We start from the raw sequence: 21,217 nt of genomic DNA on the forward strand, positions 1-21,217 counted from the left end.
TCATAACTTGAAAGACGTTTCCTGCATTTTGACAATATCTGAGTCTTAACACACGAGTTATTAAGTGTGAGACAAATAATTCCAGATTGCCTAGTACCTCCAACGAAACGTAGGATAAAATAGTTCTCTAGATTATTATTTCTTATACCTCACACCAAGGAGTGTATTAGTCTCCATTCCCTTGTAAGTGATATGTTTTGTACCAAAACAGGTAAACTATCAAAGATATTCAAAATTACCTTGTAAAACAGATTTCAAAATAACCACATAGCCCCTCATAAAATAATTTCAAAGAAACTGGCTATATGCTGTAAATGCACAACATGAGATGAGCCAAAGGCCACCTGGTTTGAGATTCTCAGTGTAGTAATGCTTTACAAACTACAAGATACACAACACAGCAACGTGCGAATCCTCTTTACGCGAAAGCAAGGTTTAAAATTGCATGTTATGTTAGTGAACTAAACTCACGGTGAAATCCCACAATCTTTTTGCCAATCCAGCATCGTTAGCTTGGGGGCTTGCCTCAGCTATGTTGCAGTCTGCATAATATTTGCCACTTACACCTTTAACATCAGGATGCAAAGCCACATAACAAGTTGTTGCAGCTCCCTGTTGTGGATACCACTTTCACATCAGCAAATAGATGAAGAAACTTATGCAAACAACATTGCTTGGCTACCAAATAGAAAGAGGTGCAACAGCCAAAACTAAGGATTCAATGTCATAACTAAATTCAAACATGTCAAAGAGATCTCATTCCCTTAACCTTCATAGCCACCCGGTGCCCTAGATTTGCTAGCTGCTTTCACAAGGGCGTGGAATCGAAACTATAACAGTAATGGCGGAGAAAAGAAAGGACTAATGAGGTACTCTTCTTTTCAAAAAAGAAAAAAGGGTCATGAAAGTCACTACTTATAGATAATCTTTATGAATCATGATTTCGAAGTTAAATTCTTGTGTGTTTGTTAAAGATTCTCAGTCTAAAACAATAGAAACTAATAAGACTTTCCACGCTCCAACATTACCTGCTCAACATTTTTCATCACATGCTTGCCAATGACATTAACAATGCCTGTATCACATAAAAGAGTAGAGTGGATTAAACATTTCTGGAAAAAAAAAGAGTAAAATGTACACAAGCTTAATGCATAAAGGATAATCACAGGACTCTAAACCACTTAACCATTATTCTCAGGGTCTATTAATTTGAGGTGAGATATTGACGAAATCATGAAGATGTTTATAAAACTCATAAAACAAAGTAGCAGATATCCAGTTATAGTTTTCTGTTACATTAGCTGTCATCAAATGTAAATAACAAATTTTCAAGCGTTAGTGAAGAACAAGACATAAGAACACATGTCAGAAACAAGCAACTGAGAAGACCCTCTATGGACAGCTTCGAACCAGATTTGGCTCGTTAGATGCTTACGAGCTCAAGGGAGCATCATCTGACAGGTGTTGTTCATTCTCAACACTAGCAATTTTAACTTAATTTCTCACCTATAAAGTCATGAAGCAAGAGCACAATGCAAACAATCAAGAGTATACCATCCAGTGGAACTTTACATGTAGCACCCATGCAGAAATCGGCAGAACACACGACTCAGAAGTCAAAGAGATTACCACTGATGATGCTGTTCTGACGGAAAAGGTTGGTGGCAATGGCTCCTGGATGAAGCGAATTCGCTGTAATCTCCACACCCTCATCCTTTTCAAGAAAATGACCACATTATTACTCCTAGAGGGAATGTCTACATTATTATTCTTTAAATGAATAAAGAACTTATCGTCTACTTATACTAGATACCATTGTGAAGCAAGGTACCAAAAGGCTCTGTAAGCCAGGTAATATTAGCTAATGAGAGGATTCAATATAACTTATACTAGATATTCTAGGAGTACTGGACTTTAATGCTTGAAAAGATAAGAATTGCACCTCAAAAAGTGTACAACACAATATCATATTGACAGACACTGTAATCGATGATGCTTTCTTGAAAACATATGTAACAAATGCTGAAAATTATAGGTTTTGTTTGAAGTACTTGTGTAGCAGCAAGTACAACGCCTAAAAACTTCTACCATTTTGGTTTTTCTGCTTACAATCCTCAATCTACTCCAGGAAATATCTACGGTTGAGGAGGTTTCAGTTAATGGTAAATCCATTTGACAATTACCAGGTCTCAAATTTGACATATTTAAATGATATAGCTGTATAGTCTGGTAGAATACTTTTATCAAATGTATCAGAAAATTCAATCTTCAAACACATTAAACAGTTTACTTGATAAGTGTGTACCTTTAGATGTCTAGCAAGTTCATTAGCATGCAGCACATTCGCAAGCTTTGACTGACCATATGCAGACAGTCTATTATACCTGAGGATCATTCATCCACATAAGTCAAAGACTTCTGATAATGTTTTTTAGGCATAAGCGCATTCCATCTATTTTCTGGAAACAACACATGTAAACACTCCTCATGACTGCACATAAATGATCAATAGCTTTGGCTTAAACATCTTTGTCGCTCTCATCACTGAGAATTAGGGACAATTATTCTCCAAATATTTTAAATTCGTGAAGGGCGCAAGTTTTTTCAAGCAGTCACTGGAAGTAGCACTGGTTATAAGGTTTTTTCATACCAACTTGGTCAATGATAAGACAACCAAGGAAATTATATCCTGTTTCTTGCAGATACTCAGTCCTAATGAGAGCAGATTGGGAGATCACAAAGATAAGTTCCTTACACTCAGTTCTTTACTGATACTCTGTGCAGTGTGTAGAATATCTTCTGCCATTGTGGGACACTAATATATACACTAGTCAAATTTGTATGGAAGAAAATCAAAGACTCAACAACTAGAGAATTAGCACTCAAAAGATATGTCAGATTATAGCATGTTCACCCTGATTGATCATTAATCTTGTCAAACCGAATCCCTTCATTGTAAGAAAATTTGTGGCGACGTGAGGAGACATTAACAATCCTCCCTTCCTTTCTACTCTCACGAGCTGTTTTTTTCATGGTGTCCAGCAATAAATTTGTCAAAAGGAAGTGGCCTGCAAAAATATACTCTGTCAATCATCCTTTAATGTGATGCAATTTGACTTCAATATCACCAAAAACATAATTTGAACACCAGATGTCAGGAAGTCATGCAGAAATCTAAGAATATACAAGCTTACCAAACGAAGGAGAACTATGAGAATAAAACAATTAGCATTCAGCACTAAAAGCACCAACTAGGATACCCACATTAAGTGATACTTAACTAGAAAAGATGTCATAAAATTATACAGAACTCTGGGAAACAAAACCTCACAAACTAAGGCTCATGAGCACTAAAGAGAAGGAAGTAACAATGTAGACATATACTAAGCCAGTTTTGTTTGTCATGACATGGTAATCATCTAAGTTAATCACAGTCGGTCTAACAAGCAGGACATAGATTGATACACAATAAACACTTAGCGACAAAATTGACCTCGTAATTCCAGTTTTAAGGCCCAAAGGCTGGGGATATTTTAATTTATCATCTCCGTAGAAAATCGCCAGCCGTTCTATTCTCATTTTCATTGACTAGTTCATTTCAGTGTTAAGTAGTAGGAAATGTCGTGCATCTTACCGACATGGTTTGTTGCAAATTGCAGCTCAATGTTATCCTTGGAAAGTGCGAATGGGGTTGCCATGATTCCTGCATTGTTACTTTGCCACAAGATTGCAATTATCTAGTTACTTCTGTGCTCATCATTCAGCCTAAAACACAAGTACCATGCCTATAAATGCAAGTCCTGTTCACCCTAATGGTGGTAGGAGCAAGGCTCAAAAAATATTATCTGTAGATTATTCATCAGCAAACTGAACTTCCATATCAGCAACAAAATCTGAATGCCTTGGATTCAGTCTGTCACATTTTTAAGTATTGTAAAGTAAAACAGACATGCAGGTATTATTATCTATGATGAATTATCGCTTCTTTGAGACAATTAACATAATAATTAGGGGTTGTCAATAGAAGCAAAAACTGATATTAGAAATTAGTATCACTGATAACATTAAATTACCAAGTTTCAATAATTTTACTTTTGTATTGTCTGAATCTTCCAATGGGACATGAAATATAGGCCGGAAATCGTCTAAAAGGTTGCATTACAGTATACGTAGTAATATAAATTGCTCACTTTAAAAAACAGAATGCTAATTTTGCATTGTCTGAATTGTGGAGTATGAATAAGTGATCTCCATATTCATATTGACATCATAGCAAACAGAAAGCTTATCATATGTACAGCAGAGAAGGAAAACTCTGGAGATAAACCAAATAAGTTCAATATGTTACACTCAAATAAGGAATTACAGTTCATCATATATGCTTCCTACAATATTTATTGAATAACCTATTTAATGTAGTGTAAAGTATAGTTGCGTCGACTTAGAATTTGTATAGAATATATTTGGAACTTAATATATTAAAAGTACTCTTATTTATACACTTCTCTAATCATTCAAGACATTCCATTTCAACTGTAAGATAAGATTACCTAATAATATAGACCTGGAGCATACTGTGGTTGAGAACTAACACATAACAACCGTTAGCTACCCTTATTGTCTTTTTAACTACATGCTTTTCTCTTGTTTCTTTGTTTACATACATACATCTACAGCTTATGCCTGTACGATCACACCTTTTATGATAACTTAGGGATAGAAATGAGCATAAGATTCACAGCAGATATGTGTACTTTCTCTAACACAAGATTCTCGGTTTTTGAGACTTCAAAGTAAGCACTTACATAAGCAGGTTTAGAGGAAGGCCTAAAGAATTGTAATTTGATGCAAAATTCCTCACAGATGAAAGTGAACTGAGATCCAACTCCAAGGCATCAATTTTAGCTTGCGGGACATCTTTAATTATCATCTCTTTAACCTGTTTTCCAGCAGAGATATTCCTTACCCCCATAATTACATGCACACCTCGCAATGCAAGAACACGTGCAGTTTCCGCACCAATCCCACTTGATGCTCCTGTTTACCATCATGAATGTGAAAGTGTGAATAGTCTAGCACATATCGACAAAGACAAAGAGAGCGCGGATAAACAGTTCAATTTTCAAATACTACAACATCTATGCCTCAATCCCAAACCAGTTAGGGTGAGCTACATGGATCCTTCATACACATTTTGGTCTATTTGGTTCTTTTCATTCCATAGAATCATACAAAATTCATTCAAACTAACAAGTCCAGTTCTTCTTTATGGAATATCCACTAAGTGTAGGATACATGAATCCAAAAAAATTATTTTTAGTCCCTTCCCATAAAGTTTAGCCACTCTTTTATTTCAATTTTCGAACATAACATGTCTAATACTACAAGATTAAAAACTTTATCGAAGTCAAATTAGACAAATAAACTGAAACGTATAATGATAATATAATACTAAACCAAGAAACTTAAAATAAAAAAATGGGGAGGTTCAATTTGAAATTGAGCAAGAGAGTAGAACCTGTAACAATGGCAGTAAGAGCAGAGCCATCAATTGCTTGAGTTACTTCCTCAGCAGTTGAGTTTGGGGAGAATCCAGAAAGACCCTTTTTGCTAAGAAACCACATTATTCACCTTCTTCTCTCCCAAAGCTACAAAAACTCAACCTTTCTACTTCTGCCCTGGCATATTTTTCTTGATTTTTTACAAATATTTTAACTAATAATGTATCCTTATTTCTTCTCCATAAATAAATATGCACTCTATTATTTGCCTACTCATTCAAAATGAATTGAGGAAGCAATTAGTAATTAGAGTCGTCAATACAAGCTAACCTCATAGAATCCCGTGAAATTTGGTTGGCCAGTCTGATAGGCTTTAAAATAGGTACAAAGTACACAAATTTCATACATTTAGCATATCTTATATACTATATTGAAAGTTTCTTAATTGTAATTGTCTAAAATTTTTATTACTTTCGAATATATTTTTTAATTATTTAATATATTGCAAATTATACATTACTTAACGAGAGGAACGTATCTTAGAAGAGGTAATGTTTTCCTTCCGATTCAACCTTACATGGGCTGAAGTTCTCACTGGACTAGCCCACTTCAAATATTTAATTTTATAATTTAAAAATTTGAAAAACTTTTGCATGTAGTTATTAAAAAATAGATTAATTGTGCTTTAAAAGTATATTTTGTTAATTACAACTCGTAGCTACATGTTATAAGGAGGAGAATGATGAGCGAGACTGAGAGAGGAAGGAGAGAGGCAAGCGAGAGAAGGAATACAGTGGGAGAGATGTGAATTATATATGTATATCGGTTAGATAATATTATACATATGTATTTGTATATTCTGGCGTGAGAGATTGAGAGAGGGAGGAAAGAGGCGAACGAGATTTGGAGAGGGATGAGAGAGGAGAATAATTTAAATAATTCATATCTCGTTTGTATAATTCGCAGATAAGTTTGAATAATTCACATGTTTTTTTATAATTGAGTAATATAAAATCTGAAATTATACAAATATAATCAAACTCGAAATAACGAATTGATACAAACATAAAACATTTAAACTTTAAACAATTATACAAAATATATTATACAAATTACATATATAAATTATATTATACAAAATTCAAAAACAACACGTTTATACAAACTTTAAAGTTATACACAAAAAGATTGAATGTATATGATGATAAAAGTGAAAAACCAAAGGAATTCATATACAAATACAAACCATCGTACACGTACAAATACAAATCAAACAAAGAATTGTTAGTTGCGAATTATACAAATGTGGTGAATTATACATATACAAACGTGATTAATTATACAAACTCAAAGTTAGTCCACGTAACTAATGGTTAATGTTAATCACAAGTGATAATTATAGTATACTATAGTTATGATGAGTAATTAAATAGTATAAATTTGCTTAACCGCGTCATTTTACCTTTAAATTTAATGTAATAATACTAATATAAATATTTACAAGACAAAAAAAGGTTGAATTTCTCACTTTGGGGTTTAGTGCCCTCTCGAATTTTTGTCCAAAAACATCATTCATCACTTCAAACTTAAACTATATCCTTAAAGTATCATTTTTAGTAGAAAACATTCTTTATTTATACCCCAAACTTAAACTACATCCTTAAAGTGACATTTTTAGCAGAAAACATCCTTTAAGTATTTGTAAGTGAACAAATTTCATCCTTTTGTTAGATATTGTCAAAAAACTAAAGGATCTTATGAAAAATGAGCAGTTAACGTGACTATCAACAAAAGTTATTATACATAATTTCATTACTTTCTACAAGAAGTTCTTGAAAAATATAAAAAAAATATTAGACATTGTTGCTTATGGAAATTAAAAATGATTGGAAGGTGTGAGCGTACATAATTTGCCTTTTTGTAACAAAAAAAAGTTGGAGATCAATTATTTTGAGTTTTTGGTCAAAATCATCCTTAAATTATACCTCAAACTCAAACTATAGTCTTAAAGTATCATTCTTCTCATAAAATATCCTTCAAGTATTTTAAAGTAAACAATTTTCATCATTCTACTTGAATTTATTAGAAAACTAATCGATATATCCCACAAAATATAAACCGTCCCTTCCTAATTGTTATTCTTAGATATGTCAAGAATATTATCGTGAACCTTTTCGTAATTGAGTTAAGAATTACACAAAATCTTTTAATTTGACCCTTTTTTTAATTCATTTTTCATATAATTTTAATTAAAAATATTATTAGTTTATATATGTTTCTTTTCAATTGAATATGCTAAAAGCAACATTTGTTGGAGACTTCTCATTATAATAATGTAGAATGAAACTCAAATACGAGACATAATCTATATTTTGGTCACTTCGATATTAGATTGACCCAAAAATCTATTAACTTAATTGGTTAAGAAAAAGATAAAAATAATTAATCTTCAACTTCTTTCCGTTATGAAAAAGGCAGATAATGTACGCTCACACCTTCCAATCATTTATAGTTTCCATAAGCAACAATGTCTAATATTTTTTATATTTTTCAAGAACTTCTTGTAGAAAGTAATGAAATTATGCATAATAATTTTTGTTGACAGTCACGTTAACTGCTCATATTTTCGTAAGATTCCTTAGTTTTTTTGACAGTATCTAACAAAAGAATGAAAGTTATTCACTTACAAATACTTAAAGGATGTTTTCTAATAAAAATAATACTTTAAGGATGTAATTTAAGTTTGGGATATAGTTAAAAGATGTTTTCTAATAAAATGATATTTTAATGATATAGTTTAAGTTTGAGGTATAATTGAAGGATATTTTTACCCTAAAACTCTGCTCTCTCCAACAATATTTGTCCACTATTGACTTTGCTCATTTCTTAAGAAACTATAAATACTATATCACGCTTTGAATATAATTAAATATAATGTCTTGAAAAATGTAACAGAAATATAATTTTAATTAATGATAAGAATAAGTTTAAAAATAAGTGTGATTATTCATTAATTTTATAAAATTGACATGTATTATTAGACATTCAAAAATAGTACAATGAACTATTATTAGATGGAATTAGTATAATTAGACCTATTACATTAATTGCTTTCGCTATAATCGATTTATTAACCTATACAATTAAAAATAGAGCAAGAGTTTGATATTACGAAAAAGAAAATATTAAGTATCTTTCGAAGTTCATAAATATAAGTCCTTGCGAATTACAATTGCCAGAAAGAAAAATATGAAATAGTATTAAGAAATAATAATAATTGTCAAAATTTTGAGATTTTAAACGGATTAATATGAAATTAGAAAAGAAAAAAAAAAGTATATCTTGCATAAATATCATGGTGTAAAAATTTAAATTACCTTCTATCCCTATTATTTTTATAATTACATAAATCTCATATTTTTTAGACATTACATAATTAAAGATCTGAATACATTATTGTTATAGTCTACAAATCATACTGAAGATATAAATTGTATTAGACAAGTCCTATGTAAAATGCTCGACTAAAAAAATATTGACGAGATCAATCCCAATTATCCAAATTAGGGCCGGCTCTACCCTTTCAAAAATAAGGCATTTGTCTTAGGCCCCCAAATTTCGGGGGCCTCAAATTCTTGACAAGAATAAATTATGTGTTAAATTTTTTATAGAAAAAATAATTATTTATAATAAAAAGTAATTTTTTAAAAATAAATTATTTTATCCACTAAATTTTTTTTGTACTTTGTTAAAAATAAGAAATAGCAAGTAAAAGTGTTGAACAAAGTGAATCATAGATTTTTTTTAATTTTTAATTTTAGTTTCAAGCATTACTCTAAACATATTAAAATGATGTATACCAAGTCGTAAACTTTTTTGGTCAAATTCTATGGTACTTATATCATTATGTTAACAATACATATAATAATTGTTTCAACTAAAAGATGTTTTTCAATGTTGAGTTGACAAAATCTTACCTAAAACTAATATTGAAAAAATAATATTATGTACTAGTAATTTTATTCTAAATAGTGTAAAAAAAATTTATCTAATAAATACGTGTATGAAATATATTTATATTTTAGACCACAAATTAAAATTTTACTTTAGACCCCCAATTACGTTGAACCCGCGCCTCTGAATTTCAAATCAAATAATTACTAATTGCATAATATGTGGGTCACACCCCATGTGAATATGGCCATCTATTTGTTTACTTTGTTTTGAAATTTTTTAAAATTTGCACATATAGAAACTACAAATAACGTCGAGGTGTTTTGATTTCTTTCACAAAAAAAATATGTGTTTGAGCAGGTAAAAGGTTGACACTTGAACATATTCAATTATTTGCTAATCAAAATTAATGGATGAAAAAGACTTGGTCCAAATATGTAAGAAAATTTCCTACATAATAATAAAAAAATGTTGAGTTTGTAAACCATCAATTAAATTTTATTCTAATTGAATACTTCAATGATTAATAAAATGTTTCAATTTCAAATTTTAAATGAACAAAATTATAAGAATTTTCATTCAACTATTATATAATTAAGTTAGCCATCTAAAATATGTAAATGGGTCAATCTCATTTTACCTGTCTATTTTACATTTTGTTTGGATCATTGTTATCTATTGTTTCATAATATATTGTATTATATTGTACTGTATTGTACGGTAGATACAATGTTTGGCTAGATTGTATTGTTTGTTGTTGTTTAGTAACATTTTAATTGTTTGGTTTGATTGTATAGTACTGTATAATAATTTATAAATTTACTTAAATATCCTTAATTATTCTAGGGTAGGAGGTTTGACTAGATTTAAATAATTAAGGTAAAGGGTAAAATAGTATTTTAAAATATTATGAAAAGATACAATTGAAAAAAGAAATTAAGTAACAATAAGAACAAACCAAATTGGTTGTTCTATAAAATAGGGATTTTCATTATTACGTAACAACGAAATATAACAATATAGTACAATACATTTTAAGTAACAATACAATACAATACAATTAATAACAATGATCCAAACATAGAGTTAGTTTAACAAGAGAAGAAGAATTATTATTTTTTTTCTATTTGTTTAAAAAAGAATGAATGACCTCTTTTTTTTTAAAACATTTTAACTTTAGATTTTCACGTGACATATTTAAGGTCACAAGATCAAAGAGCAATTTTGTATACTTGGCTTAACGTTTAATTTAGAACCATAAAATTTAAAAGTCTTTTTTATATTTTTAAACTCTGCATCAAATAAAAATAAAATCATTTTTTATAAAACGAAGGAAGTATATATTTTGTTATAAATAAATAAATGCTAAGAAGAGGATGAAGTAGAATTGGCTATTGCTATATAATTAGTCAACAAGAATTAATAGGTAGAGTGACTATATATATATCAATTGCGGATGAAAATTGAAATTGAAATAAATAAAAGGGACATGCAGCTATAACACTTCTTTGAAAATGAAATATAGCTACTATATATATTCTGTGTCTTTTTTGCATGTAATTTATATTTATAGTAGAAAATGAAATATATCCACTTAATATGTATACAAAAATAGAAGTCAAACCGTCCCCCAAATTTAAGGTACCTACCTCATCTAGTGATAATTATCTTTTAGTTTTTTTTTTTAAAAAAAATAAAATTGTGCAAATAAAAAGAGACATCTTGATACCATAAAATTTTATAAAATTTTATTATTTAATAAAAGTATTGGTTAATCAATAAATTAATATTTATTAATTTAAAAAGTGTGTTTTGATATCATAAATTTGTTGGGGGATGAAATCTTGGAGTATTTAATAAATAAACTCACTTGTGAAAACGTCATTTATGAACTTAAGGTCATGATTAATATAACGATCACGATTACCGCGATAAATGAACGTCAATAACTTGTTGGATGAGTGAAAATGACACATGTTCAAAGGTTCGGAGCTTGAAGAAATTGGAGATACCATTGAAAAAAAATGTTGATGATAAAGTTGAAGATGATACAATATTTTGGGATCCAGTTACGCTAAGGAAACACATATCGCATTTAGAACTCTTCTCAATTTTATGGTGCAGTTCAAAAAGACAATACCGAAACTTTTGGATGCAATAAGAAAAGTAGAGATAATTAGGTTCAATTAGATTTAAATTTAACAAAAAAAAAAAAAGGGAACAAAATAGAATCACATTTCACTAAATCGTCTTAGATATATTTGCATTTTTAAAATTATTACTTTATAATTATATTAATCGCGATCATATATTTATTTATGGATCAAAATATATATCTTATTATATCATCAAAATGAGTGATGATTTTTCTATTACCCTAAGTCGGAATTGGAGAAAAATATTATATTAGAAAAGCTATTAATTAATTTAATGATGTTTTAGTGTATAATAGAAAATATCAAAGTGGATGGAGGGAGTAAGATGACAATATCAATCGTTCGTAATTAATTAGGTTATAAATTAAACTCATGAATATACTTAATGAGTTTTATCTTAAAATTTAGAAGCAAATCAAAGATAGAAATTTGAAATTAAAAAGTCTGCATTCTGAAAAATATAATTTCATTGGGTTGCTCATAATAAATTATATATACACATTACATGAAATTTTAAAATAAATATAAAATATGTGTCGAAATTTTAAACTTTTGCTTCACCCCTAATCTCATCTAAACCTATAATATATTCAACTGAACTCATATATCGACTTCTAGCTCTCTTTTAGAATATATTTAAAGTTCATGAATAATTCGTATTATATTGAATTCACCATATATATTTAACACAATCCTTAATATATGTATATCTGTTCGAGTTTGCATATATCAAATCAAATCAAAGTGAATAAAAACGCGGTTGGAGCAGCTAAGTTTGAATAAATCCTCACTTTAATTTGTTCACATGAAATTTTCTCTCTTGCTACTACTTTGCTTACTCTAAAAAAAGTAAACGATAAAATTTAAAATAAAGTTGACTTTTGCACTTTTTATGTCACTCAATGAACAATGTACGTATCTTATCTTACTTGTATATAAAGGGCCTCATGCATGGTCATATTATACAAATATCATAGAGTTCTTTTACTTTGCTCTAAAAGATATTAAATTTGTTTATATTTAAGCATTATGGTGTCTCTAAATAGGAACCTCATTTTGGCATTTTTGTGTGTTTTATTGTGCTTTGTTGTTAGCTTTAGCAATGCCCAATTATCAGCCAATTTTTATGGGACGTCGTGCCCTAATCTGCAGACAATTGTAAGAAATGCAATGACACAAGCTGTGAATAGAGAGGCCAGACTTGGTGCCTCTATTCTTCGATTGTTCTTCCATGATTGCTTCGTTAACGTAAGCTTATTTCTATCTTCATTTTCATTGTTATCGATCACAAAACATATCTTATTTATTATGTGGAAACGATTTTGTATTGTATCTAAAACTCCGCAAAGCGGAAATTTAGTATATATGTGACATTTAAGAGTACTATTTTTATCTATCGATATAAAAGTACACTCTTTTAATAAAATACAACATATATTGATGAGTGGGGCCTATATAATGTAGTATTAATGTATACTTCCTCATTTGAGGTGGTACTTTTGGTTTATTTTGTTATTTTGGATTTAATATAAATATTTTTTAACTTTATCCAAACATTTTAAAATTACTTAAAAGCTATTTTGGCTTTAAAATATTTAAAATAAGTCAATCCAAACGGATACTATGCTACAATAGTTTCTTAGTTCATTTCTAACAGAATAATAATTTTCTCTTGAAATAGATATGAATCTATAGTTACTTAGATGTTATTGTTATGACACACACACACATATATATATATATATATGATCACAAATTTCAGAGTCTTAAATTGTACTATTTTGTAAGTCCAACGGTGATTGACTTTTTCTTTAAAATTAGAGTCTCGTAGGCCAAAAAGAGGTAGAAAATTACTAATAAAATAAATTCAGGGAGTAATAGAATCTTAATATAGTATAAGTCTGTTTCTAAGATTTCGAACATAGATTGAGGGGATACTTGTGCATTTTTCTTTGTTAAAAATTTGAAAGGAATATAATTCAGAAAGCATTTGCTTTATTCTACTGTGATAATTTTCTATTACTTTTAGGGGTGCGATGCATCAATACTACTGGATGACACATCAACTTTTATAGGAGAAAAGAATGCAAATCCAAACAGAAATTCAGCAAGAGGATATGAAGTGATAGACACCATTAAAACTCAAGTTGAAGCTGCTTGTCCTAACGTTATCTCTTGTGCGGATATTCTTGCTCTTGCTGCTCGAGAAGGCACCGTACTGGTTAGTAATCCTTTTATCAATACTGACCTCACAATTTTCATGCTTCCTTATTTAGAAACATTTAACTTTTACGATGCTTTTATTTTTTTCACTTTGAAAATAATATATATATATATATAAAAAAGTTTCACAATAAAACATGATGGCTAAATACATAAATAAATCCTAAACTTGTTTGGTTTTTTTCCTAAGGTACCTTAACTATGTCATTTTCCTATTGAATCATTGAACCGCCGATAGTTTGTTCATTTTAAACAAACACTGTTGGCTGATGTGAAATCAAATTTTTGAAGGTACATATATTGTTCGAGAACTCATTAGTCCAATTAACAATGAAAATGTTCGAGAGTAATGATGTTTTATTTCAAGTCATTTGAATATATTAGAATACAAGTGAAACTAACACAGTTTGTCGTCATTCTTTAGTAAAAAAAAATTACAATACGAACACAATCGAAGACATTTATAATAGAATAGTCGATCAAAATCAACTAACGATGTTTAAAAGAAACAAATTATGGGTGATTCAATAGAAAAATGACGTAGTTGAGATAAGGAAAAAAATCTAACAAATTTAAGAATTTGTTTATGAGTTCGACCAAGCTGAATTAATTTGTTTATGTAGCTTGGAGGGCCATCATGGGCAGTGCCATTGGGCCGAAGAGACGCAAGGACCGCGAGCCAAAGCGCCGCCAACACCCAAATCCCCGCACCGTCTTCCAGTCTTGCAACTTTAATTTCCATGTTCTCCGCCAAAGGCCTAAGTGCGCGTGACATGACGGCACTATCCGGCAGCCACACGATCGGCCAGGCTCGGTGCACCACTTTCAGAAACCGGATCTACAACGACACCAACATCGACCCGCAATTCGCCGCCACGCGCAGGGCTACCTGCCCTGCTTCCGGCGGCGACGCCAATTTGGCCCCGTTGGATATCCAGACTCCGAACCGGTTCGATAATGATTATTATCAGAACCTAGTGGTTCGGCGTGGGTTGCTTCACTCGGATCAGGAATTGTTTAACGGTGGATCTCAGGATGCATTGGTGAGGAGTTATAGTAACAATGGTGCGAGTTTTAGAAGTGATTTTGCTGCAGCTATGGTGAAGATGGGGAATATTAGTCCACTTACTGGAACTAATGGAGAGATTAGAACAAACTGCAGGGCTATTAACTAACTAAGTTGTTACGAATTTAAAATTGTCATAATTTCTATCGTAAGTTGTTGTATCACTTCCTCTACCAAATATCAGTGTCAATCAGTTAACTAGACACGAAGTTTACGAAATAAATGGAGATTTTTGAATTTTATGATTTTAAATATCGGAAACATGAGTGTAATCTTAAACTTTTACCAAAAAATTCAACATTTGCAGAGAGCTGAAGAATGATTAAATTTGAAAATACAACACCAAATCCATATTTAACTGAGGGGCGTGCATAAATCGAATTGAAAAAAATGTTATTAGTCGAATGGAAAATAATGTTATTGGGTCAACTTTTAATGATTTTACAAAAAAAAAAATTATTGACTCATTGATTTGATATGTTTTTTAATATTGAATTATTGGATAAACAGATAAATCATTAAAACGATAACTAGACACTGTTTGAGTATATACTACTATCTACACACTTCACACATCATAATACGTACTTCTACTTATTCCATATTATGTTTTGTAGTCTTCATACTACATGCAATTTTTCATTATATTTCCTGTTTCACTGTATCAAAACATACAAGCTGATTTGCTTGTCTCATTGTATTATGTCAAATAGAGAAGTGAGAAATTATATATATATATATATATATATATATTTTATGAGCATTTTCTTATTGGGTAAATCGATAAACGATAAAGAATATCTTATTATTTTATTATTGGTTTAGCTTATTTAAAAATTGAAAACCGATAATACATAGAATCGAATCAAACCACCACTACTTACTGATATATGTTGTTTGTTACTTAACCAAATCCACACTAAAATCCCAGAGTTTCTTAGCCAAATCCATGTCCCTAGCCTTCTTCGATGGGGTGGCCAAATTGTTGTCCTGAAAATATTCACCACTCACCCCCTTCACTTGTGGATTCAATGCTATATAACAGGTGGTTGATGCTCCCTAGAGAAGACGAACAAATGGAAGTTAAAAACTGATCATTTGCCGTACCTGTTTACACTTACAAAGCAATATGCAGAAAATGGTGAAATTTGCAATTTAACTAATTCATGTAGAACATACCTGTTGAACATTTTTAAGCAGGAGTTTTCCAATCGTGCTTACTAAGCCTGGGCCATACAGAAGACGTAGCATTAACCAACAATAAGTAGAGAACAGACGTTATGAAAAGCTTCTCTTTAGGCCAAAACAGTAAAAATTAGAAACTCAACCAAAACAGAGCTGAGAAGTGAGAAAGATATTGAAAGACAAAACAAAAGGCAAATGCCATCTGCCTGCCATGTCATGATTTAGCATCAGTTAGCGCTAGATGCTCGATTTGAGATATCGAAAGAAGGCATAACGCGCTACACATTCCATTATAACAATTTGAAGCAGGTACTAAACGAAAAGGAGAAAGGAAAAGAAAGCAGAAAGAGGGAATATTATTACCATTAACGATAGTCATATGACGGAAAAGATTGCTTGAGATTGCTCCAGGATTAAGTGTGTTTGCAGTTATTTCCACACCGTCTTCCTGTTCAAAGTAAAGATCAACTAAAATTCTTAAGAGTTTAGTTGCATAACATGGACCCCTCAGCTCTAGCTATGATTGAATACAGAGGCCAGGAACTGCAAACCAAGCATTTCTTGAAGTGTGAAAAGGAAATACCAAAATGCCCACACCAAGCAACATATGTGTTTTGTCTCTTGGAATGGAGCAAAACTGTGAGTTACACATAAACCCAATATGAAAATAAGATGAGAAAGCAGCATGTAAGATATATTTCTGAGAAAACACCTTTAAGCGCTTCGCGAGCTCATATGTTGACAGTATGTTAGCCATCTTTGATTGGCCATATGCCGAGAACTTTCTGTAGCTGCAAACAGGTTAGAAACAACAAAAAGTATAAATGAATTTACAATGGCCAAATGTGTGTTTTTCTTAATAAATTTCACTATAGTAGCTAGTACCAAGAAGGTACAGCAATAGAACACAGCAAGCATAGAAATTCTGGAGCTGTAAGACAGAACTATCCCATATTCTTACAGAAGTCATCAAGCAACTGAAGCAATGATTCTGAGCAAATGGAGGTTTCCTTTAATTGAGAATGGATAAGTAGGCTGTTAGTTTACTATATTTGTCACGAGGATAAGCACTGATTAAGAGTGATTTGTAGTGAGGTGGATAGTTAGTTACTAAGCATCTTGCAGGTAATAAATACATAACGGCACTGGTAGATATTTTGACATTTGAACTTCACACTCTTATAGACTTGATTGAACTAATACCGAAACATAATTATGATTACCTTTCCTGGTCATTAATTTTGTCAAACAGAATTCCCTCACGATATGTAACATAATGAGCGTCTGATGCAACATTGACTATCCTTCCCTCTCTCTTTGTTTCAGATGCTGTCTCCTTCATCTTCTCCAACAACAAATTTGTCAAAAGGAAGTGACCTTCAAACACAAGAAAAAAAGAATAATTATGGCTAAGATGATTAAGTGGGTATGCATTTTCCCTCTTAAAAGTGCAATTATAGAATCATCGCGCATCTTTCATCTATTATTGTAGTACATCAAATCCAAACCTTGTAACATCTGTTACATATGTATTGTGTGACTGAAAATGGGATGACAAAGTATGGGCGAAGGCTTTCTACGTCAAATAAAACTGGCTTCAACATAGAAAGCCTAAGCAGTAGTATTTTAAAATCATGCTTTGTCTCCCTAGTATCATTGTTGCACATCTACGCTAATTCGGGTCTTAAAAGGCTTTCTCCGTCCACATTAACAAATGAAGTCTAAGTTGAAAAAGTATTGACAACTCGATCATGGATCTCCTTTAAGGGAAAACTGAACCTTCATTTTAGTATTATCAGGAAGCTGGGATTCAGCGATGTTTCCGCACTATTTATACATAGTTAAAATTATTTTTTATGTACCCATTAGCTTCTTCGTGTGTTTACTTTTTCATATTTTGAACGCACACCATTGTCTGGTAGGGAGATAGTACATTTAATCAGATAAACCTTATGCTATCATTTTTCTTGCAGAACTATTCGTGGAAAGAAAAGATGCAACTATCTAAGATATTTGTTCTATTTCTAGACTTCAACTTTCTATGTCTTCTCCATAGCATGACCCGATTATTCTCGTCTTCAACACGTAATAGTTGTGATTAACAGCCATACCTAGATGATTTGTGGCAAATTGCAGCTCTATATTGTCTTTGGAGAGCATAAAGGGAATTGCCATCACGCCTGCATTATTACTTAAGAATGACAAGATATAATGTTAGTAGATATTTATGGAGATAGAGATTCTTGCAAAATGGCAAATCTGATTAGTACTCTTATTCTTCACTTACATTAAGATGTTCAATGAGTGACCCGATGATATAAAATCAGCTGCAAATTTCTTCACTGAATCAAGTGAACTAAGATCTAATTCCATTACATCTACTTTGGCAGCAGGGATTTCCTTAACTATTGCTTCTTTAACATCTTTTCCAGCAGTCATATTCCTAACAGCCATGATAACATGAACTCCGCGCAGAGCAAGAACACGGCTAGTTTCAGCACCAATACCACTAGATGCTCCTGCAAATGGATCCATGCATGTTTATAACATTTGGAGAGGCAAACAATTTTTTTTGATCTTTTCATGTAAATATTTATTGTAAAAACTTACAAGATTTCATCTAAACATGACATCACATCGATTGTGGTTTATACAAAAACTAGAAGAGATTAATAAATTATGACACTCAACAAAATGTACAAGTAAAAAAATGAGTTCAAAGATCACTCAATTTTGATAATTTATAAAATTTATTCATCGAACTTAGAAACAACTCAAATTTAATTTTTATATCAATAAAATCCCTCGACCAAATTAATCGTTGCAACAGTGGTCAGGGCAAAATAAAATCAACGCATGAATAACAGATTATCAAAGTGAAATTGATTGATTTATAGTTTAATCGGTAAAAACACATACGCCGCCAAAAAGTGAAAGTACCTGTAACAATGGCGGTGAGACCGGAGCCGTCGATTCCATGGGTTACTTCTTCAGCAGTAGAGGAATACGAAAACCCAGATGGTCCATTTCTTTTGAAAAGCCACATAGTTTTAAGGTTCAATTTGCTGCTCTGCTTGTTTCTGTATCACTCACTCTATTCACTAGCTATGGAAAATTGTGCAACTGAGAAAATGGTGCAACAGACAAAAACTCAGCTTGCACGGATATTGATGGCATTACTCATTACTATATTGTGATTTTTGTTTTTTTTTAGTTTGTTTGTTAAATCTCTATATATTTTCTTACTCGAAAGATTAAAAAACGCATAATACATAAATAAATTTTTACCCAAAGATGAAAGTACTTTTTATTAAAAAAAAAAAATTATATTTAAAACTCAAGATCTCTATTTAAGAGATGAGTAATCTTCTTTGATGGTATACTCATTACTAAAATTGTCAATATGAATTGGTTCACCGACTAAACTAGCTATATATGCTTTGAAATTTAATCGGTCAAACCAATATGACCCATTTTTTTTGTGCGTCAAAAAAATAACTGATCCAACCCACAATTATGTAGACAACAAGTCATGCTAGGACAACTCACTTTTTTAAAAAAATATATTTTTAATTATTTTTAAAATTAAGTTATAATTTAAAAATGTTAACATAAAAATCGACAAGACATCTTTCATTTTCATCTACAGTTTCTATGCAATATTAATTAGTTAAACATTAAAAAATAACTAAATTACGAACTACACATAATATTAAAATGTACATTGAAAAAAAATTATCAACTTGAGAAAAATCATCCAACCGATTTCGAGTAGCAAAAAGTGTTTGGATATTTTTAAGAATGATTTAATTTCTATACTTGGTAAAAATACGTCCACCATAACTGAATGATGATTCTGATGATACAATACTAAGTACATCACGTTTTGTGATTATAAATGTTAATATTTAAAACTTTAAATAGAATTTAAATTTGAACTTTAAAAAACATGTGAATATCATTGTCGTTTACAATATGATTGGCATGCTAGCACTCCATTCTCTTCATGTCCGTCCAACCAAATAAGCAAAACGACTTTGGGAGAAAAATATAATTAGATAAATATTTTCTTAAAAAATATTTTATTCGTATAAAGAAAAAAATTATGAAAAGCCATATCAATTTCACTTTTTACAAATGAATAGCAATTCTACCTTGAGATATCAAATGTTTTTTTTTGGGGCCGCGCTAAATTACTAGGGTGTGTTTTGGTAGAAAATATTTTCTTGAAAAATAAGTAGATTTTTATTTTTATTTTTTATATTTAATTAGTGAGTAAAATTCTTTTTGTGATGTTTGCTTGGTGAATGAAAAATATTTTTCAAAAAATATCTTTTTTTTTAGGCTCGAGACTGAAAAAAATACTCTCTAGAAAAATAATTTCTGATCCAAAAATCAACCTAGATAATTAATTTAGGACCCCCTGACATCAAAGTAGGACAAAATCCCTATGACCATTCCAAAATTCGACCCTGAGATCTTACACACACCTGATCCAATTTTTTTTTGATGGATATTGTGCAAAAATGAAAAAAAAATATATTTGAAATATTTCTCGAAAATATTTTTTTCGAAAATATTTTTTGACGAGGATGGGCTTGGGTGGGGGTGACATAAAAAATGAAATTTTCAAAAATACTTTTTTTTTTTTAAAAAAAAAGAGAGACTATGGGGGTGGCGCGGCGGGGAGGGGGGAGGTGTTAGCGTAAAAATAATAATAAAAAAATTGTAATTCTCAAAAAAAAAAATGTTAAAAAAATTGATAGAAAAAATGATTTGGGTGGAGGTGGAATAAAAAATAAAAATTTTCAAAAACAATTTTTTTAGAAAAAACAAAATTGATGGGGGTGGCAAGAGTGGGGGTGGGGGCATAATAGATGATTTTTTTTAAAATTTGAACTCAATAGGTTGAAAAACTTGAAATATTTTTCAAAAACATATTTTTCGATGGGACGGGGGCATGTTTGGAGGTACAGATAAAAATATATTTGAAATTTAAAAAATAAAAGAAGTTCAAAAATTTTATTATTTGTTTTTGAATAGGGAGAGTTGGGTACGGTGTATGTGTTGGGTAAGAAAAAAAATTAAAGGATGAGATAGAGTTTTACAAAATATTTTCTTTAATTTTGGAA

At 30.7% G+C, this 21,217-nt stretch overlaps 3 protein-coding genes across 4 annotated transcripts; 1 reads left to right on the forward strand and 2 right to left on the reverse strand.

Annotated features, from left to right (window-relative positions):
- Window positions 1-252: 252 nt before the first annotated feature.
- On the reverse strand, window positions 253-5,790 carry LOC101246319 (short-chain dehydrogenase TIC 32, chloroplastic-like). 2 transcript variants are annotated; one of them, XM_010319325.4, is made up of 9 exons: window positions 5,519-5,767; window positions 4,806-5,037; window positions 3,635-3,714; window positions 2,915-3,068; window positions 2,306-2,384; window positions 1,630-1,714; window positions 1,029-1,075; window positions 743-830; window positions 253-612 (listed from the first exon to the last, which is right to left on the reverse strand). In XM_010319325.4, exons 1-8 carry the CDS (start codon window positions 5,622-5,624, stop codon window positions 765-767), a joined length of 849 nt encoding a protein of 282 aa, XP_010317627.2. In that variant the 5' UTR covers window positions 5,625-5,767; the 3' UTR covers window positions 253-612; window positions 743-764. The 2 variants fall into 2 exon arrangements, with proteins under 2 accessions (XP_010317627.2, XP_004234460.2); XM_004234412.5 differs by lacking the exon at window positions 743-830 and having other exon boundaries at window positions 5,519-5,790.
- Window positions 5,791-12,533: 6,743 nt separating this feature from the next.
- LOC101258529 (peroxidase P7-like) lies at window positions 12,534-15,152 on the forward strand. Its single transcript, XM_004234371.4, has 3 exons — window positions 12,534-12,859; window positions 13,641-13,832; window positions 14,458-15,152. The coding sequence occupies exons 1-3, from the start codon at window positions 12,641-12,643 to the stop codon at window positions 15,007-15,009; spliced, it is 963 nt and encodes a 320-aa protein (XP_004234419.1). The 5' UTR covers window positions 12,534-12,640; the 3' UTR covers window positions 15,010-15,152.
- Window positions 15,153-15,663: 511 nt separating this feature from the next.
- Window positions 15,664-19,966, reverse strand: LOC101257739 (short-chain dehydrogenase TIC 32, chloroplastic). Its single transcript, XM_004234369.5, has 8 exons — window positions 19,026-19,966; window positions 18,373-18,604; window positions 18,197-18,276; window positions 17,309-17,462; window positions 16,798-16,876; window positions 16,449-16,533; window positions 16,080-16,126; window positions 15,664-15,959 (listed from the first exon to the last, which is right to left on the reverse strand). The coding sequence occupies exons 1-8, from the start codon at window positions 19,129-19,131 to the stop codon at window positions 15,801-15,803; spliced, it is 942 nt and encodes a 313-aa protein (XP_004234417.2). The 5' UTR covers window positions 19,132-19,966; the 3' UTR covers window positions 15,664-15,800.
- Between the last annotated feature and the right edge of the window lie 1,251 nt (window positions 19,967-21,217).

Source organism: Solanum lycopersicum, chromosome 3 (genome assembly GCF_036512215.1).
Source record: "Solanum lycopersicum chromosome 3, SLM_r2.1".
NCBI classification, from domain to species: Eukaryota; Viridiplantae; Streptophyta; class Magnoliopsida; order Solanales; family Solanaceae; genus Solanum; species Solanum lycopersicum.